This window comes from Argiope bruennichi, chromosome 6, assembly GCF_947563725.1.
Source record: "Argiope bruennichi chromosome 6, qqArgBrue1.1, whole genome shotgun sequence".
NCBI lineage: Eukaryota > Metazoa > Arthropoda > Arachnida > Araneae > Araneidae > Argiope > Argiope bruennichi.
Genome location: NC_079156.1, coordinates 48,520,293 through 48,544,966, shown reverse-complemented (window position 1 = coordinate 48,544,966; position 24,674 = coordinate 48,520,293). Strand labels below are relative to the sequence as shown.

General features: G+C 32.3%; 1 protein-coding gene across 2 annotated transcripts in view; it reads right to left on the bottom strand.

Moving 5' to 3' along the window:
• LOC129971363 (sodium/potassium-transporting ATPase subunit beta-like) overlaps positions 1-24,674 on the bottom strand; it is a 73,560-nt gene that overhangs the window by 26,476 nt on the left and 22,410 nt on the right. For both annotated transcript variants that reach the window (XM_056085058.1, XM_056085059.1), the window contains exon 2: positions 16,347-16,572. In XM_056085058.1, the coding sequence (XP_055941033.1) occupies positions 16,347-16,572 (226 nt within the window). The remainder of the gene's footprint in view (positions 1-16,346; positions 16,573-24,674) is intronic.

Genomic DNA, 24,674 nt, shown 5'->3' with positions numbered 1-24,674 from the left:
CTCTTTTAAAGTTAAAAATGGCTAGTAAATCTAAAGGAAACATTTAAAAGTTAGTTTATTAAAGGAAAATAGAAGTAATTAAAGCTTTAATCTAATTTAATAGTTTAGAGACGACAAGTATTAAATGGAATTTTCAACAACAATTTACTTTAAAAGTTCGTCAAAAGTTTACAAAAGCGCTAATGAGATGGTTGTACGTTGAGATTCAAACTTCGATCTTTTTATTTGTTTTCGACAATTTTATAATGAAAGTTTGCATAGTTTCGTGAAATTTATGGAAAGCTTTTAACTAATTAGGGCGAAATATGATTATAATTTTCAACGCTGAATTATATGAAAAAAAATTCTCGCCAATCCTTATTTTTAGTTAGAAAAGAGAAGGTTCAGTGTTAATACTACTTCTTGGTCATCCTGCTTAAAATTGTTAATGATATTGAATAGAAAATTTTAAATTTTATTTTATTGTTCTTCTAGAATTTGAATCCGTTCTGGAAGAATACAAAACCCATAAAAAAACACTGTTGCTTCTGATGCGTTTTAATGTTACGGTTAAAGTTATAAATTCGACTATTATAAATAATAAAATGTCATTATTCGAACTAGCGCTGGATATTATTCAAAATAACTAATTTTAAAGTCCTTTTAGCATGATTAATTTCCTATTAATATTAATACTATGCGCTGGTTACTATTAATAATAGCATGGGCAGGAATAATATTGTCACGAATTTGTAATATTGCTTAAATGCGCATATATTTCCAACGTAGGGAAGATAGTTTCACAATCAGCTCTATCGGATACTGATCGGATGCCGGATGAATGACCCCGCGTTTGGCGACAGGCCTGACTACCATTTGGCAATGGATTTGGTGACAAAATGGATGATACTAGAATCTACATGAACTTTGGCGATAGGTCCATTAGGAGGGCTATAAAAGGTTATCTTTCCAGAACCTTCTCTGCCGTATCTCGGGAAATATAAAAACCCGTGAGACTGAATTGGAGGCAGTCATTTGAGTTCAGCTCAAGTTATTAGTTGAGAGAGTTCTCTCTCTGGACGCTGCAAGCTGCTTATCATTTTGTTCTGTTTGCTAGAAATGCTGCTGTTTATAACTTAAGTACGTTTATTTTCTTGTTAATAATCCGTTATTGAAGTCTGTAGACTGTGTCATCATACACTCAGTACAGTGAACCCTTCGAGGTTAGCGGAATTTCGTCTATAATAATACTAATTACGATTTGAAAACAGGAGATTCGTTCGAAAATTAACCCCAAGTAGCTTAAAAAATTAATTATACTAAATTAAAGGAAGTAAACAGTTTACATCTGATAATTACATTGAATATTAGAATGATATTAAAAAGAGTCTAAAATATAAATTCGATTTTCGAATACTGTATGCTAAAATTGAATTTCCAACAAACTCTTCAAGTATTATACAATATATACTTCGATCAGTAAAAGTGTTAAATTCAAGCCAAAGGTTAACATTTCGAAACTATAATACACTAACATCAGGCAAGAGTTTTCTGGGATAACATAAATTCATTATTAGAGAGTGTGTGAGATAGTTTTTGGAGACTACTACCACTGGGCGAGTAATCATGTCAACACCCACAATAACACACATACTTAAAATATATAATTAAAAAAAATGTATTTTTAATTTTTTTGGACTTTAGAGAAATCTTTAAATTTTGAGGATAATTCAACATTCTCAGATCAATTTTTTAAAATTATTACAAAATTTTATTTTTTGTAAACGCCAAGAAACGTAAACAAAAAAGTGAAAAAAAGAGAAAATCATTGCAAACGAAACTGAAACAGTACAAGTTTGGTCATACTTTATCGCTTGTTAGAATTCTTTTATCTGGAAGAAATATAAAACGTGCAAAATCCTCAAAATGTCGATATCAGTTTTTTTTAATGATTAAATTACATCTTCGTATTCTAGAAAGTAATTGAATCAACGAAATTGTTCGGGGAAAAAAAAAAAAACCCAAGTCAGCATACGTTCTGATACACTTTATTGAAACATAGATTTTTTTTATCTCACTGGAACTGTGAATGTAGAGAGAAATCTGGCAACGGAAATGCCAAACGAAAATCTAAGAATTTTCTAAAAAGAACTGTAGAATCAAAACGTGACGGAACGGTTTTTCCCTTTCTTCAGTTACATTTGTAGCAGTTTTTGGCGTCTGTTTTATCAATTTCCAATCTCAAATCAGCAATCAACTTTCGTTCAATCGTTGATTAAGTTTCGTATGAGCAACAAGAAATGTCGAATCAACAGAGTTTTATCCTGATTCTACGAGACAGAAAATAAAGCTGGTTACATCATCAAAATTTTAATCAGTTATTTTTTTTTTTATGTTGTATACTATTAAAAGTATCATCATGCTCTGTAATAAGAGTCAACATTCAAATTTTTAATGCAGAATTTCAGATGATTAAAATGTTCTATGAAATGAAAGAAGATTTTTATTTGCAAAATATTAATTTTGAAAATACTGACGATTATATTATGATTGTTTTTATCACTATACAAAATAGGGACAAATTATTTTTAAGATCTAAAATATGTAAATAAATGAAAATTCAAAGGAGATTCTAATCAAAAGCATAATAATGTGTTAAACTTGATTCGTATATTTTATTTTACTTTCAAAATTTGTTTGTAATTATATGGCATCGATAAAAGTGCAGCCAAAAATATTTTATAAAAATTCAGATTTTGATAAAAATGTTTCAAAATTTAATATCTTCGCATCGCGCTTTTGTAAATTCCAGTAACTAAAATAATTAACAAATATTATAGTAATATACTTAAAATTGCTTCATTAAATTCGAGATTTTTTAAAAACGAAAATGGAACTGATAACATAGAATATTTTATTTTCTAAATTTTAAAATATTGTAAAACTGTTTTTTTTGTATAATAATATAAAATCTTAATTTTCATATTTAAAAAAAAATCTGCCGGGTGAAAAAATATGATTTTGCCTTTTTTAATAGATGGCATTATAAGTACTGTTTCTTGCAAATAAGCCAGGAAAATTAAATTTGAAAGATTAGACAAAAACGTTTAAAAATTAGTATTCGACCTCCAGTTATATCTTTTAGCTTAAAGCATTTCGAATTTAGTGATAAAACAAAAACCGTATTTTCGGGGAGTTACATTATATTAATTATATTGTGGTGACGCTTTATAAGCCAGATAACAGCTATGAGACATGAGAAATTTCTTTTGTCTAGTGGTCTTGTTACTCGGCTACGAACACAAAGGTTGCGAGTTCGATCCTCGCCTGTCGCCAGTAGCAATATTGGTGACCCGATGACGCAAAATACGCAAACCTTCATACAACTGTTGTGGCGCCCTCTACCAGAAATAAATAAAAAATAAAAAAAAGCTGATAAATAATTAGCCAATAAATAAATAAATAAAAAAAATGAAGCTGATAAATAATCAGCCAACAACAAAAGAAAAAAATGATGGATAAGGCGCAACAGCCAATATATCACCACTAATAACAGCAAAAACAGGGCAAAAAATCGTTCGTCTCACCTCCGACGCACTGAAGGGGAAGTAATGTGGTGACGCTTTATAAGCGAGATAACATCTATGAGACATGAGAAATTTCTTTTGTCTAGTGGTCTTGTTACTCGGCTACGAACCCAAAGGTTGCGAGTTCGATCCTCGCCTATCGCCAGTAGCAATAATATTATTCTATCACAAAGAAAACTGCTGCAGAAAACATTGGTTGCTGTTGGACATAAGTGGTAAACATACCGCATGCTACGAATACAACTTGGAAAGAGTGATTTCAGCAATTTAAAGATTCTTAAACCTCTCCTTTAACGAAATTTTTTTAATGATTTCATTTGATAGTCGAAATCCTTCTAAGCATTTTTTAGTATTGCATATGCGTGAACATTAATTAGTTAAAAAATATAATAAAAGATGTGAAGGTCACTATTGACTTTTTACTTAGAAACGTGCACTTTAAAATCATTTTTCTCAATACTGAATTTCCAGAACTTGCGTGCATGATTAAACAAAAATGGTTCATGTATCAATATGAAGTTTTCCAGGTATGCTTATACACGTACAATAAAATACTTCTTTCTATGCTTGCTAGTATGCTAAAAGCGAGTTCGCAAATTGTACAGACTAAGTCTATGGCGAAGGATACCGACGTGCTCTGATTGGTTTAAGCCTTGGCATCTTTTTGGCAATGTTTTGCCTAAAAGATGCCATACCGAAATATATTTTTATAAAAATAAATAAAATTTGTGAATTTATCCCCGCCCCCTTATTTTTTACTGTTTACATGTAATATTAATCTGGAACACATATACAGCAGAAAATATCAAATCCTGAAACCTAAATTCAGGAAATATAAAAATTGCAATTTATTAAAAATATTTTTTTTGTTTCTTCTTAATATTATTTTGATAAAGCTAAAAAAATTAGCTACGAAATAACACATTCCGTTAAAGCTTACATATTTATACGTTTTGGGCATTTCCCCATATGAAGTTGATGGGAAAGTAATAAACGCTCAGCAACAAGTATTTCAATGACTGCATAAATTATCTAATAAAGGCACGAAAATCATAGAAAAATAAGAATTATTTCATTGCTGCATCATATGTTGATTAATTACTTTCATATAGTTTTTATACTTCTGTGCATAAACAACATTAGTTACTTGTATTACTAGTATTATTAGTAATATTTATTATTATTATTATTAATTAGTATTAGTAGTATTACTAGTAATATTTAGAGAAAACAATTATATTAATAAAAATTAGATTGTGTTGATATTCACTCGTATCTTCCATAAAACTAATGAAAGGTACAAGGTTTGAGCCAAATAAGCGAAAACTACACTCTTATGAGTCTAAAACATTGCCAAAAAGATGCCAAGGCTTAAACCAATCAGAGCACGTCGGCATCCTTTGCCATAGACTTAGTCTGTACAATTTGCGAACTCGCATGCTAAAATGGTTTTTTAATACCGTTATCATGTTTTAACAACATAAAAAGTAAAATAACTTCAATAAATCTATTAAAATATTTATCACTTTACATGATCATCAAGCTATGTTCTTAGAGAGTAAATGGATGTAACATTTGTTAATATAAGTTGCTTATTTTCTGAAAAACTTTGCGCTCAAGCGAATTCTGTCTTCGACAATTTATACGGAACATGTTTTTTTTTGCACGTATATTTTAATTAACCAAAATTATTTCATTGACTTTAAAAAAATCCACAATTATTTGGTTTATATGTCTTATAAAACTGTGGTGTAACAGTTGCATTACTCTTATCTTCTCTTTTGGATACTAGATGGCGATGCCTGATTAGGCCATCCCATATGTCATCCCATAGTGCATTGTGATTGTAATTAGAATGAGATGTGATGCTGAACTGGGAAGCCGCGCACGTGAATGTCTTGTCTTTTTGTTTGTGCTTGTTTAGTGTGTGAATGTGATTATTAAAAGAAATGTTTCATACAACATTCGTCCTGTTGCTTCCTGCATGGATCATAATAATCTACATACCACCACAGTGGTAAAAATCGATTAAGTTCAAGAATTTTTTTTCTTACGTTTGGGAGAAAAGCATTCGACCAACTTTCGAGGTCTGTTTTAGCCGTTAAAGGTTATATACCCTCTTAAAAATGATGATTTAATAACAGATACTAAGAGTATATAAAATCATATAAAAAATTTAGAGATGCAGATTTGCATTACTTGATGATATCATTAGGTGTGAACGCTACAATAAACAACAGATTTGATGAATTTGAATGAAGCTTTGAATAAGAAACGCTCTCTATGTATTTCGTTGAAAAGTTGATAGAAATCTACAAATTTAGTTTATCAAGTGCCAAATCATTTTCCCATCATACCAACTTTTATCCCTCTAATTGCGAACACGATAATTCAGAAGCGTTTAGAAACAGCCAGACAATGTTTTTCGAACTTAGGGAGATCTGAAATGTGAAAGATTCGCCAAAAATCTCGAGTTCGAATTTTGGGACGATTATAATATTTTCTCTATATTTCGTAGACGAGAAATAAAAGATAGGCAGCTTTCTATTAGTACAAAATCTTTACATCAAAAATTGCAACTCATTTAGGCAAGATAGACCAACAAGGTAAATGTCTACCTATGTTTGTGTTATAAGAAAGTTAAAAAAGAGCGGGATCGGAATTCCGTTTGACGCACTGCTGCAAAGTTGCATTTTGATTCTAAAATTTAATAGACTTGTTTTGTAAAGACTTTTTTTGGGGTCAAATCCTTGAAGTGCCGTAAGCAGAATAAAATTTTAGATTACAAAACTGAGACAAAAACAAACAAACAAACAAACAAACAACAGGAATGAATAAAAAAACTTCCTTCCATTAAGATGTCTAATAAGGAAAAACTCAAGGAAGTTATTGTTTAAAAAGGTAAGTCACCTCAAATGAGTGAAATACAAAGATCCTGTGCTAACAAGCTTTGCGTGCGGCTAAGCGGATGTTTTCCGGTATTATTTTGTTGCAAATAAGATATTTAAATTTCTTTTACAACAATAATCACTAACAGACAAATAAATAAATAAATAAAGGATTACTTTACCACATAATCAGATTTTCGGCATTACCTAAATTCGATTTGATATAAAAATATGCATTTCCTTATTTTTATGGATTTCTAAATCAAACTATTCGTAGTATTGTTCGTTTCAGTATCCTGAGACTACCACTTTTCGATTATTCTATCTCACTAGGGGGTGAGACCTGGAAGAATGAGCGCATGTCCGGAATTCTTCGTCATTCTTTGATTTTGACCTCGAGCAGCTATAAGACAGTCAGCAGGTAGCGCATGCGCAGAAAGGAACTGATTTATATTTGCTACAATTTCATTAGACAAATGCAGGTATTCCATGCTTGGCTATTCATTGCCATTTTGGCGTCATTGAATTTTTCCTTTTCAATGCGTATCGTATTAAAATCATGGGTATTTATTTACACATAGAAACATGGTAAAATAAAAAAAGGATTAACATACCTAAATTAGGAAAACTCTACAAAAAAATCTATACTTATAATAAAGCTCAATGTGTGTGTGTGTGTGTGTTGGCGCTCTACAGGCCAGGTCATTTGACATACAGCTACCAAATTTGGTACATGTATACCTTAGAGGTCGGGAATGTGCATCTGGGGTCCCTTTCTTTGAAATTTTAATTAGAATTTTAATTATTAATTAAAAACTAACTTTCCCGCCAAAAAAATCTTCCATTTTCCCCACCGCCAAATGAATAAGGCTTCAGTTATTTTTTTCTCCCAACAGAATTGAGGCTAGGGTAAACATTTTTCTAATAACGTTTTTTAATTTCAAACGATTCTGTTTATTTTCTTAAGGTTTTATGCATTTAAAATTAAACATTGTTAATTAATCCATGTTTCAGATTCATTCTGAAGTACTTTTGAATTAAAATAACACAGAATAAAGGAAATTAAAAATGTATAATCTGCATAGCGTTACCCCAACTGGCGTAGAAAAATTCACGCATTTGCGTTAACGTAACTGGCGAAGAAAATTCACGCATGCGCATTGTTTTCTGACTGTTGACATGTCAACCAACGGATGATTTAAATTATTTTTAGGTTAATTGCTTGCTTTTTTAAGTAAATTGTATTTATGTTAGTTATATATTTTTTGTATATGCTTATAGTTTTAAGTACATCGTTTTTTAAGTAGTTTTTTTTAAACCTGCTTTCGACCGATTCTTTTAAACGATTCATTTTATTTTCTTAGTGTTTGATGCATTTAAAATTAAACATTGTTAATGAATCGATCTGTTCATGAAGAATCTGAGAAATTTTTGTTGACAAATTCTTGAGATATAACATAAATTAAGAAAGATATTCTTTAGTGCCCATAACGTTTAAACGCTCAGTGACTCTATAATCAGTAATCATAGTATTAAAAAGATGCTTTGTTTGAGTAAAAAATATTATTATATTAATTGCAGATTAATCATTTACACTTTAATTGAAAGCATAATTTCTACGAGGGGTAACAGAAAATTAGAGAGATATATATCACGCTATGACTGAAGGCTTTTATAATATTATGAGTGGATTATATGACTATCAAAATTTGAAGTTTTAAAATATTTTGCTGAAGAATCTATTAAAGTTGGAATTGCGTTAAATATTTATTTTTACAACTGGAGTTAAACCCCCTGCTTGGCAAATTTTTTAAAAATCGCCAACAACGGCCTTGCGAAATGTTCAAAAGCAAAGGAGCAGATGTTCAATTATATTGCATAATAAAGATTGCCAGCTCTGGCGCGTTATCGCAACTTGCCGAAGAAGGGGGTTAAACTCCGGTTCAACCTATTTAATTAATAAAATTTAAACGAACATTAAGATTGGCGAACCGGCTGGTCGCCAAAGGCGGCTAGTAGTAAATAAAATGAAGGGGGAAAAAAAACACAACCTCGCATCAGAACGAACAAAGAGCAAAAAATGGCGGAATTAATCTATGATAAGTGATCATTTTTTTCACGCCAAAAAATCACCAAATTCTACAAACGCAGGCGCAGTTAAGGGGAAAAAATACAATACAACGGCATGTTGTTGTCCCGTAGGAACAATTACTTGCCATCGACCAAACAGCATTTTGCAGCCTTTCTACGAATGCGTTTCCTATTGGCTATCTTATAACTGGCCAAGTGTAAACCCGGCATTAAGGGAAAGAAAGCTTCACATTTTCAGAAGATATAATTGAGGATGTCAGTGGTGTATTTAAACTGACAAGACTTTGGGTCAGAAACCGTACTAACGAATCTGCAGAGGCTAAAACATGCATGAGGAACATACTGACAATCACAAAAGAAAAAAAAACCTACAAAAAGTTCGTTTAGTAAAAATTTTCTTATTAAAGGAAACGAAACCTATACTATTGAAGAATTTTATGGTATTATTTGGAATGAAACAATTATTAAACCATTTTAGTCACATCGTATATGGTAAGGGGTCTATTTCTATTGCTTGGTGTGAATACCGTTTGTTCACTATTTAGTTCAAATAAGTTTTGAAATATAAATAAAACCGTGTCAAATGAATGTATTTGCTGATTGTTATGAGGATGAAAGATCAAGATTTTTATACCATTTTTACTTTCTTGCATACCTAATATAGAGAAAGTATTGAAAAAGTCAAAAAATTCGAACTCCAGATTTTGATGAATCCTTGCGTTTTAGAACAACCCCCCTTGAGTTCGAAATTCACTATTTTGTAAAATGTCCGTCTGTCTGTCTGTGATAAAAATAATCCAAAAACGCTTTCAGCTAGAGGAATGAAATTTGGTTTACGGTCATTACACCAAAATTGCTGATATCTACCAAATTTTGAGTAAAATCTGATCAGAGGAAGTCCGTCTGTCCGGTTATTTGAATATTAGTTAATATGATAAATACAAAACGAAGAGAGCTAAATGAAAAAATTCTGTACACATATTTAACATTTGTAGTGTACTGTCAATATTGCGCCGAATCCATTGATTATATGTCGGTCTGTACTTTCCTAAACATGTAAAAGCAATAATTTAAAAAACGCAATGACTTAAATGTATCAAATTTGGTATGGGATTTTGTGACTACAAGTGCAATTCTGTGCCAAAATTTTGTTTCAATTGGTTGCAGAAAAAATATCTAAAACACTAATTCTATTATTGGATACTATTAATGCATGCCATGAGTTAATCGCCAAGAATGAGATGACAAATTCAATAAAAATGATAATCATGCCATAAGTTGATATTTCTTAAATATTGTACGCCAATACCATGTCAGGCGTTCTGTGGTATGACAAGTTTATTAGAGAGTATGCGAGAAAATTTTGTGGAGACCACTCCATCTAAATAAAAATGTTAAAAATAACCAAATGCTTACAAATCTAACAAACGAAATTATTTTCACTATTAAGGATAATTTTTTTTAAAAAGTTAAAAGCATAGGGAATACGGTGATTAGAAATTTGATTTTTAAAAATATATTTGATATTTAATGCGAGCTTTACGTATTTCTAGAAGTAGTTGCATACAATATAAATCGCATTTCATTATAATTTTTGAGAAAATAATTATGTTCTTTTTTGTAATAGGGAATATTTATGTATATAGATAAGATATGCATTAAATATTCAAAAAAATATTTTATGCAGAAAATTAATTAGGAACTTTTTTTATTCTGTGTACCGTCTGTTGGCTATTTTTTTATGTTAACCCTTTCTAGGGCTGTGGGAAGTATGCTTCCAACCAAATTTATCAATCTTTGTATGAAATGATGTAGGTTGGCATCAGTTCTGACACATTTTTTTAGTAAGTCAGAAACTTAGATGCTTCAGTTCTTTATCTCAGACAAAATGATGTGTCTTGATTTGTTACTTAATTATTAATGAACCAAATTAATTCATTAATCAAATTAAATTTATCTAATAAGCTAAATGAATCCCTTTTCTTATTCTAATTTCAAACCTAAAAATATTTTAACATAATATGACTAGAAAAAAAATGACCCTTTAAAGGGTTAATTACATGTATGCAGATTAACTGTTATGGAAAATTTGGATCCAAGAGATCTGTTGCGTGCTCACGCCTTATATTTTACTTTTATATTTGAAATAAAGTTCCATAATATTAATCTGCATAAGATACGACGATTTCAAAATACATGAAGCAATATCTGCCGTCTTATTCAAACTACTAGAATTTCAAACTGAAACTAATACACAATGTTGCCATACAAGAAAACTAAATACTTAAGAAAGATAATATATATCCATATGGAGTCAATAATGCAAAGTTACTTGTTTGTAGAAATAAATGTTTGATAAAGTCATATCAGAACGGAACAGACCTCTAAAATGATAACATTACAATATTTTAATTCTAGAATAATGCAATATCTTTTGAGATAATTGAGAAAAAAAGGATTTCTGCCACTATAATTATAATCCATCCAAGCAATATATAGGACAAATTTTCACTTGTGAGTATTTAACAGACAAGGTGAAGATTTAACTATCTCAGTTATGATAAAAAAAAAAAAAAAAAAAAAAAAAAACACTTTATCTTTTCGCAGACGATTTTATTTCGCTCAAAGAGAAAAATAATTTGATGAACAAACTTTTATTCTGTTATCGAAAAAGAATTTTAAAAATCAAATCTTTTAAGTAAGTAAAAACATTAACAAGAAATTCCTAGAAACAAATCGACGATCGTGCAATTTCCTCTGGCCGTTAAATGGCAATGAGCTCTTAATGTAAATATTTTTAAGTACACTTCCTAATATCTCACAAATGTTGTGGCGGCAGGTTTTTTTCTCTTTCTACTTTTCCTACAGATATCTTATTTTCCGATCTACTGATTACATAAATAGTTCTTTCCGAAGGTGAATAAGAAATAAAATAAAATAAAATGCAAGAAGGAAAGGGCGAATGTCCTGATATCGCCTTTGAACCCAAATAGTCGTTTCTTGCCACGTATTGCTTTCTTTTCTACGCATAGTATTTGTGTTGATTTTTTGATTATTTAATGATGTATTTTTAGCAATTAAGGTTTACGATATTTATCGATGAAAGTCAGCAGAAGGTCAATGTCGACTCATAGATATTTGTTTGGATGTAAAAAGATTATAATTAAAGGAAAGGTAAAACTTCCCAAAAAGCGATGGATAATCAATCTACTCTGAGATTTGAAAACAGTTTTTTATCTTACGTTTTTCGTTCGACCACGGTTCAAAATTAAAAGCCAACCAATGTTCTTTCAAAACAGAGCCTTTATCTCACTAAACTGACCTTACTGTTCGTTAACTTTTTTAACAGGCGGGAGTTGCAAAAGTCTCTCAAATACACTCAAACTAAGGTGCTTTCCTCCCTTTTCCTAGCATAAAAACTATGCACTTTGAATAAAGCCGTGAACATTATGAATGCTCAGATTTTTATTTTCACTGTTCCCCCATATACTTTTCTATTTCGTTGTTTAATAAAAATCGATCATGCGTTTCGGGACGCATTTTTGCAGATCAAATGAAATTAAAATTTGGTACAATACTAAAATTGTAATACCAAGACCACGTATTCGTTCGTTTTTCAGTTATTTTATTCATATTCATGTGAATGAATGGGTGAACCGGAGTTTAACCCCCTTCTTCGCCAAGTTGCGATAACGCGCCAAAGCTGGCAATCGCCAGGCTGGAAAACCTATTATCTTTCGCCTTTATTATGCGCTATGATCGGACATCTACTCCCTCGCTTTTGAACATTTCGCAAAACACGGCGCAAGACCGTTGTTGGCGAGTTGGCGATTTTTGAAAAATGCGTCAAGCTGGGGTTAAACTCCGGTCGTACCGAATGAACAGACGGACAACATGTAAATAGATTTGATTTCAGATTTGAAACGAGAGCTGAACTTTAGCTGTAAAACCGCGTATCAAATTTTGGTACAGCTTGATTTCCAAGGCGACCGCGATAAACCGCCAAATCATATTAAAAAAAAAAAAAACCCGCCAAAGTAGCCAAACTAAGAGCAACCATTCACACTTTTATTTTGGGCTTCAATAAATTAAATGCCAATAATCCTAGCTTGGCGTCGTTTCAATAGCAGTCACGTGGTAATCAAGATGTACCCAAGCTTTATTCAACTAGGTTTTTAAATTTTGTTGTAAATTGTGTTTGCATGCATTCGAAAAGAGAAACTGACAAACTTCCTCTAAATCGATATCGTTCAGAATATGATAGACATTTTCAAATTTGGTGCAAAGATAATATACTAATTTTCATACGAATACTTCCAAGTGTTTCTGAATTATGATGTTTCATAAGCAGGCAGATTTAATATCAAAAATGTAGTTTTTGGACTTGAGAAGTTTTGAAATGTGAAGATTCGTCAAAATCTTGATAGAAACGAACGTTCGAATTTGTTGATGATTACAGTCTTTTTATCTTGTATATTCGTGTACGGAAAAGTACAAATTATGTGTTTTTACTTTCTAGAGTACGAAGTATATAGAAAGTACCGTATTTGTCAAAAAAAAATTTGAACTCGAGATTTTGATCCATTTTTATGTTTGAAATTTCCCTGAATTTGAAAAATGAATTTTTAGCCTTATGTCTGTCTGTCTGTGACATAATAACTTTAAAAAAAGCAACGCTCTGAACTAGATGGGTGATATTTGATATATGTACCTGTGGTCAAACTTGTAGAAATTTGACCTATGAATGAAAGAATTCGTGCATAGGACATATGTTTGTTCAATTTAAATTGAGTTCGATAACTCCAAAGCGCAAAGAGCTAGTTAGATAAAATTTGGTGCCCAGGTTTAACACCTAAAATACAGAATTTTATGAAATTTTCTTTCAGATCTGTCTAAGGGTTGACTGTTTATCGGTCTGTACTTTCACATAAGCAGAATTAAAGAAACTCAGTTTATATCTTATGACTACTACTGTAATTTCTCATTAAATTTTGGTTTCACCTTTCCTCTCGCCTTTACTTTGCAAAAATAGACATATTCTGACGCATGCGCAAAAGCACGAAAGATCTTCGAATCCTTGAAGGGACAGTATCTTGTTATTGTTGTGACTTATGTCACTTTACAAACCCATTGACAGTGATCTGTCAGCGATTTAAGCCGATCTTGTTTTTTCAGTAGCTCTAACTAGGGCCAAGAGTACGACTTAGCTACTCACACGTCACAATCCTTTTTACGAGACAGACTTCATTCATACATTTCATTCACAGATTATAATTTAGATCTGAATCAGAGAACGATCACTTCTGAACCAGTACCCCCAGTGGTATTACTTAAGGAGGACTTTGTGAGCGCGACAGATTTATACGTGTGCCAGCCACCACACACACTGAGAGTCTTCTTCAGGCGGGGTTCGAACTCGCAACCCAAGAGATGCGAACCCAACGCCCTACCAACCAGGTTATCCTGGCCAAACAGTATCTCACCTAGCAGAAATGCTCAAATCTAAACTGAAATTATTTTCTTTAAACTAGAAGAAATTAAAATTCAGAATTGTTGAAATTCAACTAAAGAAAAGTTTTCCTTGTAGGAAATTGCTTGTATTCTTTGGGAAATCAATATTTTTCCTTACATTGCTGCAAAGAAAATCTTACAGATGGTTATAAATTAGTGTGGCAAGTTGGAAATGTAGCGATTTTTCTATGAGAACAAGAAGATGAAATTTAGAAATTTTCTAATTGAAAAATGAAACAAGCGTTTCTTATGATAAAAAATTTTCCATTTTTTAAGACTATAGAAATAACTGGACGTTTAGAAACAGAAATTTACATTTTTTTCTTATTCAAAATTTTTTTTTATGGCCTTAATTCCTGTAAAGAAGAAAATTTTCTTAAATCAACCAAACAAGGGGAAAAGGGAAACCAAAGATTAAACTATGCTCGGTGAAAATTTACATAGGAATTAAAAGAAATGAAGCAATAGATTTTTAAGCAAAAGAGTTGCAAAACTCAACACTGATCTTTGAAAAATCTTTTTCACCAGTATTTAATAAATAAATAGCCAAATAGACCAGCGATTACACTAAAATCGAGATTTCTATTTGTACTTATTTTTAATACACCAACTAAACAACACTATAGAGATTTTTTAAATCTAAATCAGATCTTAACTCGCCATGGTTGTTTCTCAGTTCATTAAAATCATTCTTATGGTAAGCCCAGAGAATGCGACTGTGGTCACGAAAATGAGACTATCCCACATGTCCTCACTGGATGTCCTAACTACAGGGCTCTTAAAAAAGGTTTCCTACATCCTACAAACTTCATATAAGGAATTTGATGAATCGAAGAAGATCTAAAATAGGAAGATGAAAGATTGTCCATGCCATCTAGAAAGAAAGTTTTAACTTTTGTCCTACGTGATCTTGACAACCTATTTCATTTTATTTTTTATTTTATCGTATACGAAGTATAGAGAGAAAGTATAGTAATCATCAGAAAATTCGAACTCTTGATTTTGACGAATCTCCACGTTTTAGACCTCCCTGAGTTCGAAAAACACATTTTTAGAAAATGTCCATCCGTGTGACAAAGATAACTCAAAAACGCTTTCAGCTAGACGGTTGAGATTTGGTATACGGTCTTTACACCAAATTTACAGATTTCTGTCAAATTTTGAGAAAAATCTGTTCAGTAGTCCGTCTGTCCGGTTATTTGGAATAAAAGTTAATACGATAATCGCAAAACCAAAAGAGATAGATAGATGGAATTTGGAAGACAAATTTAACATCTATAGTGTAGATACCTGTAAAATTTTGAACCAAATCCAAGAAGGAATTGACCGTCTGTCGGTCTGTACTAAACACAATGACTCAAAGACGTCATGACTTAATTATATCAAATTTGGTACATGATTTTGTGACTACAATTGTAGTTTTGTGTCAAATTTTGGTTTCAATCGGTTGATAAGAACCTGTCTAAAACACAAATTCAATTTTTGAATATACTTATTAACCGCATGCCAAGGATCAATCGCCAAATAATTCACCAAGGCTGACATGATACAGTATAAATGCTAAATTCGCGCCAATATTAACACGCCATTTCGTAGCTAATGCATGCCAATGTCATAGAAGGCGCTCTCTGGCATGGCAGTACAGAGTACAGAATATGAGAGAAAGTTTTAGGAAAACCCCTCCCCCTGAATTTTAGATGAACTATTTTACTGTCTATTGTTATTGTTACTATTTTTTCTTGCATTTTTCTCGTAAGTATTTACTAAATTTTTGTTGCTTTCCTTTTTTTTAACTTCATTTTACTTTTTACGTTATTTTTATTTTTTCTTTCTATTCACATTAAGTTTCTTCAATTTTTTCTTTTAATTATTTTAAAATTTTTCTTTTAAATACTTTTTTACTATTTAAAATTTTGTATTATTTGTATTTTGTATTGCTTATATTTTTATATAGAAACTACTTATTTGTATAAGCCTGTTGGATTTCATGGGAATATTTTGTCGCTCTTGATTAGAAGTTTCTGCAGGCAACGGATCATCTACGAATATTACGAAGCACAAAGCTATTCCTTGTGAAAATAATAATCCGAGAACTTGAGATCCATTAATTTGGCAATGGTCCATAAATTTTATGCGAGTTGTAACCGCATACAATATGTGTGGGAAATAACGTCTATAGGGACGAGGAAGATCCATGGAGACTATTTCCGCTGATGATTCGACAAGAGTCTAACAGAAGGATATATAAGCTTTTATAGCGAACATACCGAAATGGAAGATTTGGACTTACATTGCAGGTGACCCTATGGATGTGGATGTGCGGCGTATCGTCCATGTTGAAGTTGTTCTCCTGTCTTCTGGGTGGCGAGTAGTTGGGGGTCGAGATACCATCGGTGTCGAACTTGACGGGTACCTTGAGTGCGTGGAAATGGGAGGCCGTTCCATGATCTTCTGTCGCACCCTCCGAGGACGAGGCTTCCAAAGGAAGGCTGGAAGGGCGGACTGTATAGCCACGCCTGCAAAAGAATGCAGAATTATTAATTGAAATAAAAATACTTTTTTTTCCATTTCTGAAAGTATGAAAAAATTACGAACACATTCTTTGTGGACGGTTTAGGATATTTCTCATTATCACTGATACTCTTTAGAAGTAAGAGACGTCAACCTGACTTCACCACACTTATTTTTTTAATATTCCCGAGACGATAAATTTACGAGAGAATTTTATTATCTGGCGCCTTTTTGGCACAGACTGTTTTTTAAACAATGGAGCAAAAATAACTTTCTGTGCAATTAACCAACACTCCCATTTCGAGAATTCTCGTCATTACGTACTATTTAACTTGATCTCCTTTCAAATTTAATCATACTTTTACAAATATATAATGATGCTTCCCAGCACATTTAATTCCATCGTATGAAAGATAATTTTACGGTCAGTTCTATTGGATGCTGATCGGATGCCGGATCAATGATCCCCGGTTTTGGCGACAAACTTGGCGATTTGGCGACACAATGGATGATACTGGAATCTTCAGGAATCAGCGATAAGACCAATATTAGGCGAATTATCTCTACTGTTCGAGAACCTTCTGTGCCCTGCTCCGGAATCTATAAAAGGTCGGTAGTCCAAGCCGATGTCAGTTGTATAGTTAGTCAGACCTCAGTCAGCATCATTAATTGGATTAGTCCAGCCAAGCTCAAGCGTTGAGTGGAGTTTAAGTGATTCGTGGATTGGGAAGTGAGACGTGCGTCGAGTCTTGGAGGCAAGTATTAAAACAGCATTGAGTCATGTATTGAGAAGGCGGTCGTATAGTGAGTGTATGTTGAATCAGCGACGAATTAGCTGAATCAGTCCAGTGAAGCTCAAGCAATTAATGGTTAGAAAATTAAGCCATGCGCCGAGTCTTGGAGTTTAGTATTGAAGCATCAGCGAGTAATGCGCTTGGCAGTCAGTCGTATAGTGAGGAATTGGCATTTGGGTACAGTTAAAGCGAGGAGATAGTGGAGAATAGCAGGCGTTTAGAAAGACCTGAGTGAATGGATTCTCTCCTCCTGCTGAGTTGTGTCTGGCCGCTCTGTGTGCTGTGGTTGTTGTTTACTAGCGATTTCTACTTGTGGGCTGCTGTTTTTTGTAAGTGCTGCTATGTATTGCCTGTGTACGGCTTGGCTGTATTTTGTCGTCTGTGTCAATAAACGCCGTTTAATTGTTATTGAGGCCTGCTGACTGTGTCACCATACACCCACTACAGCGAACCCATCAATTTTAGCTGAATTTTCTATAACAATACGCTCCTAATTACTTTTCCCAGTCCGTTAGTGAAATTCTGATTACCGCTCGAGACTGCCCAAACCTTCGTTGCAGGACTTAATATAATTTTCCATGCATGAGAGAAGATATTATATTACCAATGAAGCGAATTTGACCGTTTAGAGAGGACATAAGACATAAGAACATAAATTTTCTTCTCTAAAATATTAGAGACATTTATTCTTTTATTTTGCGGATTCATAGACAGATCAGAGTTGAAACATCTCCGTCTCTAATATCTCTTTCCAAACACTTTATGCAATACTATTTTAATACGTTGCGCAATGTTTTATGAAAATAATTGAAGCATACACAGTGAACGCCACTTGAAATGATCAGTACATCTAATTATTTTTAAAATAATGTAATTCTATAAGTATATAGGGATAGCAGAAAAAATAGACTACAAGCATTATTCATTCCCTATAATTAGAAGCAAAAAATTCACATAGGATGCATGACTGAAAAATATTTATCCATAGTTAATTTTTTCAAAATTCTCTAAAAAAGTTACCGAAACTATTGAGCATTCTGTTGCATATACTTTTTTGTGTGAATAGTAATAGAAAGGGAGACAGTATGGTATGAAATGTCCGAGCTGAAGTACTGGATAACTCGAACCTGGGCTCAAATTCACAACACCCGATAGGGGGTTGTGTCAAAACCCCTCCGGGATCGTTGCATTAAGACAAAAGAATGTTTTTTATAATCAGAGCTCAGTTGCTAATTTCTAAACTGTTAAAAATGGAGATAGACATTCGATTCAAGAAATTCTTGAAATGACATAAATAATTATATTTTATGTCGTTTGAGATAATAAATGTAATGCTGAAATATATTACGTTATACAGTCACCTTACTATACGAGTTATGTTTAATAAAATATTTTGGATACACTAAAATTTTTTATAATCTACTTTTTCGCTAACAAAACTAACTTAATTCAGTCGACATTAAAACATATAAACAACCGATTCGAGGGAAATAGGTCAATCAACGGATGCCTTGAGCAAACATCAATACAAACGTTGGTAAACGAAATTCAATTATTATGACTCGATCAATTTAATCAGAGAAGAAAGGCACGCTTTGGTTTGTTCAAAATGTTAGATTGTCAAGAATATTTTAATAAATATGCTTAATAGAACGGGAGATTATATAAAAATTTTAGACTGCGTTTTTTCCCCCACCAGTATATTTGCTGATTTACACCACATAAAGTATAATTCTTTAAGTAAGGTAAAGATTATTTTAACGAAAAGTATACGCTTATTTCTAATGGTTTAGAAATAAGCTACTGGCCTAACATTAAAATGGATTCTCTATTAATATATAAAGGACAAACAAGACTGAATGTTTTGCAATTTATTTTTTATCGCATTATTATGAATGTAATACTACGATATTCCAGTAGTTCCTTTTCCCTTTATCCTCTTATTTTTTGAACTTTTTCTATGGATTTTAAAAAAATGTTTTGGTTAAATATTTGTGAGAAAGGAAATTTCTTGCTTATTATACAGTGCTTTAATATTTTTTTCCTTACTTTTCTTTTTATTAATTAGTCATGTAGTTAAAGAAAAAAATTCAACACTCGCAAAAAAAAAAAAAATGCTTATTGTTGCGAAAAAATACAAAATTCCATCCAGTGGGTGGCAGGTGAATAGTTCAAGAGGTTCAGTAAAAAATAACTGGCTAATTAAAAATGAAGTTAACAAAGAAATGTACAAAGAAAAATTCAAAAAGCCCTGTAAAGGATTACGATGCTTTATTTTACACAGATACATACACAACAAAACACGTCGAAGAGTAACAATAACAGCATTCGTAGTAAACAGTAACACAAAGTAACAAATAGGTAATAAACAACCGTAACAACACAAAGCGCTCAGAGAGAACTCGCAGAAGATTTCGGTCAAATACTCACGTCTCTCGACTTTTATGCCATTCTTACTTTCTGCACTCTCGTTTTGCCTTCATATTTTATAGTTTCTGTGACGCGGAAAAGAAATTTTTAGAACATTCGCTGGAAAGCGAGTCTTAATGGAGATATTGCCAAGATTCTCGAATATTCTGGGTTCTTCATTTTTGTCATCGAAGTCTCAATATTCTTCGCCAAATGATCGCCAAGTTTGATGCCAAGGCTAAGGGGATCATAGACTAGGAAATCATACATTACTACCTCTCTAAAACTATTTTCCTTATGATGAGACTTATTGTGGAGGGAAGTGATGTTACGAATTCTTAACAATATTTTGAATTTATAAGGATTAATGGGGTCCAATTCCTGTCCAAATAATTAAAATTCATGTAATTGGATAATTGATGAATAAAGTTGTTAATTCTTAGAAAAAAATGTTTTGACTGATTTCGCCTATTTTATTTGCCATTTTGCCAGCACAACAAACAAAACAGAATGCTCAATGTTTATTATGTATATATATGTTATTATAGATTAAAATATTACTGAGTTTTGTTTGTGATAAGATGTAGTTTATCAAGTTGTTGAATTGACTATATTAATATAATTAATATGGTAGGTTTATAACTGATCACTGAAGGCAGTTGGTACTGAATAAGAATCTCGTTGAAAACGTATCAAACAAAGTCTGTCAAAACTTTATCAACTTATCAATCTTACTGTCTTTATTCATTTTTATTCGCGAAGATCATAGACTCATACTCTTCATTCAAACAATTGCTTTTCCAGCCTTTTTATGCAATTAATTAAAATTTGGAATATCAATATTCTGAGGCAATGCGATCCCATATTTTGAATTTGTAGGAGATCCTCAATACGAATTTCAGCATACTTCGATCCACAATGCACAGAAGTTTGGTTTAATTCATTAAAATATAGAAATTCTCGATTGGCCTTCATGTAGTATATATCTTAACCCAACAGAGAATCTTTGGAGTATCACATGTCTCAAAGTTTAACAAGAAATGAAAACAAGAGATCTGCTGATACATGAAACCAAGTTTAGAAACTCTAATTTATTAACAAATCAGCAAGAAGCGATGTTCTATCAGGTTTTGAATCTTGTTTATCTTAATTTCATTTCATTTTTTTTGTCTAAACTTTTGAGAAAATATGAGTTTAAAATTGTTTTTTAAATAACTTGCAGTGTGCTCATATCAGCGTTTGTTGTCATAATATTGTATAGCATAAGTCATATTGGAAAAAATTGTTTAGATGCATTTTGAAATCTGCCTGAATTGTCTAAATTTTTGAGTCATAAATGTAAAAGTCAGTCATATATAACTACATAATTTCAGGACATTAATGCATTTATCTGATGAAATTCGACATAAACTTTTCTCTTCAAATATCATATTTAGGAGAGAATTAAATATCTATTCTGCATCTCTATTCATTACATATACGCATTTCTATTCGTTAAAAAACCATAAACAGCCACTCGAACCAGCCATTAAGGCACACGAATCAATCTGATTGACCGTACCACTCCGACAACAATACAGGCAAGAAACTATGGTTGTGTCCTATGAGTCATCACCGGCCACGGTACAACCCTTCCTGTGGGAAACACTTGCCGTAGGTAGGAGGTAGCCGACTCCCATCATTTCTGTACCCATCCGGGTGTAGAGATGCATAATCCACGATTTTTTGAATAACAAATAATATTGCTATTGCTATTTTTAAATATGCGTTCCAAATATCTGTTATTTCAATCATATTATTAATTAAAAATTATTACTTATTAAATATAAAATTTATTAACTGTAATTAATATTTAAATTAGTAAATTAATTAACGTGTGATTGAATTAATTTATCTGTTTCAGCTTACTTCTTAAATTTTTTTTTTTTCAAAACTATTTATTTAATTTATTTATTAGAGTAAACCATTTTCTGGAAAAGATGAGTTAAAAATATATGTCATTTCTTTAAAATGTTTACTTTAGTTCTATATTCTACCAATAGATGGCGCCAGCAGTAAACAGAGTACATGTAATCAAAGTAATCATGTCACGAGCAATAAAAAATGATCTGTATGGAATAGTGCATCATCGAATACGAATATCGGTGACTTCGCACTTTCCAGTGAAGCCTCGCACTTTCCGGTGAAATCACCGCTGCGATAAATTTCAGTGATATGCAATTCAATGATACGATAATTCCAATAACCGGTCCGTTCACTTTTCAATCCAATCGCAGATTTCTTTAGAGAGCTTCCATTGGACAGATCGTATCGTCACCGCTCCGGCAAATTTCAGTGATATCGTATCGATTGTTAGTTTCTATCGTGATCCAAAACTTGTAATCGAAATATCATCAGTAAGATCGTATGAAGGATTTGAATCACACCCCATCCCTATCCGGGTGGCGAGAACCACTCACCATACCGGAGGCTTGAGGAGAATAGAGGAGAAATGAGGCTTCTCATCCTCATTTCTGAGGTGCCCCCTTGGGGGCCTTTTCGTTATAAAACCACAAAGCGTTTACTCCAATCCGCCGGAAGGCACACGAAAAACACTGCATGACTGGACCACCTCAACAGCAACACCACCTCAACAGCAACACTGGGAACTGTGGTTGAGTCCTAAGGGTCATCACCGGCCACGATATAACCCTTCCCAAAAGAAGTTCCTGGCTCCTCCTGTCATTGATGGGAGGAGCCAGCCCCCAAATTTTAGTGTTTCAATAAGGATGGCGAGAACCAACCACCATACCGGAAGCTTCTCATCCTCAATTACGAGGTGCCAACCCCCCGTGGGACTCTATTCGTTATAAAATAAAGAAACACACAACTAAAATTTAAATATAAAAAAAAGCGACTATAATTTTTTAAAATTAGATTCCCAAACGACTGTTCCATGCAGAAGAGTTTAATATAATCCAATCTTTTAAATAATTGATAATCAAAGAAAGCATATTTCTTCTTCAGATCTAATTTCCTCAATTCACTTCGAATCATTAATGTTTCCTTATGTATAAAATGCAAATGCAAACGAAAGGCTCCTATTTACTAATGAAGCGAACGATTGGAAAAAGTAATGACGTCTGCAATGCTCGAACGAGTCTTTGCTGACGGCATGAAAATTTAATGCTGATGGAATGACGGCACAAAATTCGTTGCTTTACTTTCTTTTGCGCAGACGGCGAGATAATGTTTGGCTTTGTTATTTTTCATCGTGAAAGTCTGATTACGTAACAGCAATAACAAAATGGAAGAAAGAACATTGGATAAAACCTAACATTGAGCATTAATCCAATGTAATTTTCCGCATTTATTGCTATCTAGGGATTTGTGATTTTGTTAGTCTTCGTTAAATGGAAAATTTGATTTGAAAGAGGGGAATGTTTTCTATGTTTGTATATTTCAGATTTCATTATTTACATATTTATTGCTCATTTTAATATCAAGATTCCTTAAAAATTAAAAAAAGAATCTATAAAAGGCTATTAGAATGTTCTGCTTCAATTTGCATTTATATTGCAAAATCCCGTTTTTTAAAATTAAATCTGCCCTTTTCAAAAAATGTGCATTTAATATAAATATTTACTTAATGTTTTATAACTGGAGCTTGCATATCCTAGCACAAATTTAAGCATAAAAAATGATATTTCAATAGAACGGTGTCAATAATCCTTCATTCTTACTTTTTCTGAACAGATTTTACGCAAAGATTAGTAAAAAATTTGCAAAGTAGGTGTAAAGAACATATACCAAATTTCAACCGTCTAGCTCAAAACGTCTTTGAGTTATTTTTGTCTTTGACAGACACAGACAGATAGATGATGTTTTCTAAAAATGTGTTTTTCGAACTCAGAGAGGTCTAAAAAGTGGAAATTCGTCACGATTTCGAGTTCGAATTTTTTAACGATTTCTATACTTTCTCTACACTATGTGCATGAGAAAGTAAAAAGAAACAAATGCCAGCGTCCTTGCAAAGGGGTAGCGCATCTTCCCCGTGATCTAGGCGTCCCGGGTTCGAATCCCGGTTCGGGCATGGTTGTTCTTCATCTGTGTTCTATTTGTGAGGTGCAAGCGAATGTGTGTGTGTCATCTTCATATGAGCTAGAAGTCAGACTTCTGCCCTAGGGTGCTCAGGGGTCTTTACCCTCAGAAGCTACTGCACCCCCTTTCCGTTATAATGCGGACACGACATCATCATCAAAAGAAACAAATTTATAACCAACGCACCATATTTCGCATTTATGTTTAAAATAACATTCCGCAAACGATTTTTTCATAGACGCGCACAATAATAAAATCTTGGTAAAAGACAAATATTTTTTTATCATAAATAATCGATAAAGCATGATGCGGCATTTATTCTAATTTTAAATTTAATATCACTGCATCCAGTTTCAGCGTTTTATAATCCTTTAAATGGAAAATTTGAGTGCAAACAAATGGGTATTTACAAATGAAATAGAATATTAAATAAAGTAATTATGACCAAATGCATCTATGCTTACATTATGAAAATTTAATGCTAATGGATTTATGGCCCAAGAGAGTTTAAAAGCTGCCTTCGTTCCTTTTGTGCACTTAGTTTGTTCGATAATGTTTAGTTCGAAAGGGAAAATATATTCTATTTTTAACTTTTAATGGTTAAAGAATTGCATAAAAAACTAATGGTTGAATTGAAAGGAAATCTGGAATTACCTTTGAAGAGAATATTATTCAGATGTTGGATCAAGTTGCCATTTTGTAGCCTTTGGTTTTATGTTGTTTTTGGCTTCCGTGTTTGATGAAAAGTAAAAGTGCGATCAGTGACTGTGTTTTTTGATATCAAAAAGGGTTTGTCAGGGTTATGTTCCTAATTTATTATAGTC